This window comes from Myotis brandtii, unplaced genomic scaffold (assembly GCF_000412655.1).
Source record: "Myotis brandtii unplaced genomic scaffold, ASM41265v1 scaffold2325, whole genome shotgun sequence".
Taxonomy (NCBI): Eukaryota; Metazoa; Chordata; class Mammalia; order Chiroptera; family Vespertilionidae; genus Myotis; species Myotis brandtii.
Genome location: NW_005358747.1, coordinates 248,817 through 249,767, shown reverse-complemented (window position 1 = coordinate 249,767; position 951 = coordinate 248,817). Strand labels below are relative to the sequence as shown.

Sequence of the window (951 nt, the reverse complement as noted above, 5' to 3'; positions counted from 1 at the left end):
GGCTCAGTGCTCAGCCTGGAGCAGGAGGTGGTGCCAGCTCCCCCCACCCGCCCTCTCCCGTCTGCGCCTGGCAAGCTGGGACTTACTTTTTATTTATTTTTATTTTTACTGATTGCAGAGAGGAAGGGAGAGGGAGAGGCAGATAGAAACATCAATGATGAGAATCATTGATTGGCTGCCTCCTGCATGCCCCCCACTGGGAACCAAGCCCACAACCCCGGGCCTGTGCCCTGACTGGGAATTGAACTGTGACCTCCTGGTTCATAGGTCAGCGCTCAACCACTGAGCCACACCGGCCGGGCACGCTGTCACTCTCTGAGCTTCCTCCTCCCGGGACCCTCACCCCTGACAGCTGTGGACACTCCGCCCCCTGCTCCCCACCCTGGACTGCAAGCCCCCAGGTGGAGCCAGCGTTCCCTCCGCCCCGCAGCCCCAGCACTGAGCCCGGGCCTGGTGCCCACCAGGTGCTCTGGAGACATGGGGGGGGCAGCAGAGTGAGGGGGGCTGGAGTCCTGAGGGGGCTGGGCGCCAAGGCCGGTCACCCTCACCTGCAGGGGCCCAGGGGCTCCATATCCAGGATGTCCTCCTGGGGCTCTGGGATGTTCTCGACCACACCCAGCTCGTACAGGTAGTGCAGCTGCGTGAGCAGGCCCACCAGGATCCCCGCGAAGGCCCAGTGCACGATGGCCTTGTATTCTCTGATGTAGAGGAGTTCGTAAATGGTGCCCAGGGCCTGCAGGGGGCGACAGAGCAGGGCGCTGGCAGGGCACCCCCCTGCTGCCCTCCTGGGGCCTGGCTCCAGACCCGCTCCCCACACCTGGCTGGGCCAGGAGAGGGGCTCTGGCTCCCCTTGGGACTCGGCATCAAGAGCCCTCGGTGACCTGCGGTGAGACCCGTGGCCGTGACCCTGGCCTCCCCCAGGGCCTGTGGATGCGGAGGCAGTCGCAGCAG

General features: G+C 65.2%; 1 protein-coding gene across 1 annotated transcript in view; it reads right to left on the bottom strand.

Moving 5' to 3' along the window:
* Nucleotides 1–951, bottom strand: part of LOC102250930 — an 8,013-nt gene that overhangs the window by 580 nt on the left and 6,482 nt on the right. Inside the window, exon 8 of the mRNA XM_014539978.1 lies at nucleotides 549–881. Within this exon, the coding sequence (XP_014395464.1) occupies nucleotides 549–881 (333 nt within the window). The remainder of the gene's footprint in view (nucleotides 1–548; nucleotides 882–951) is intronic.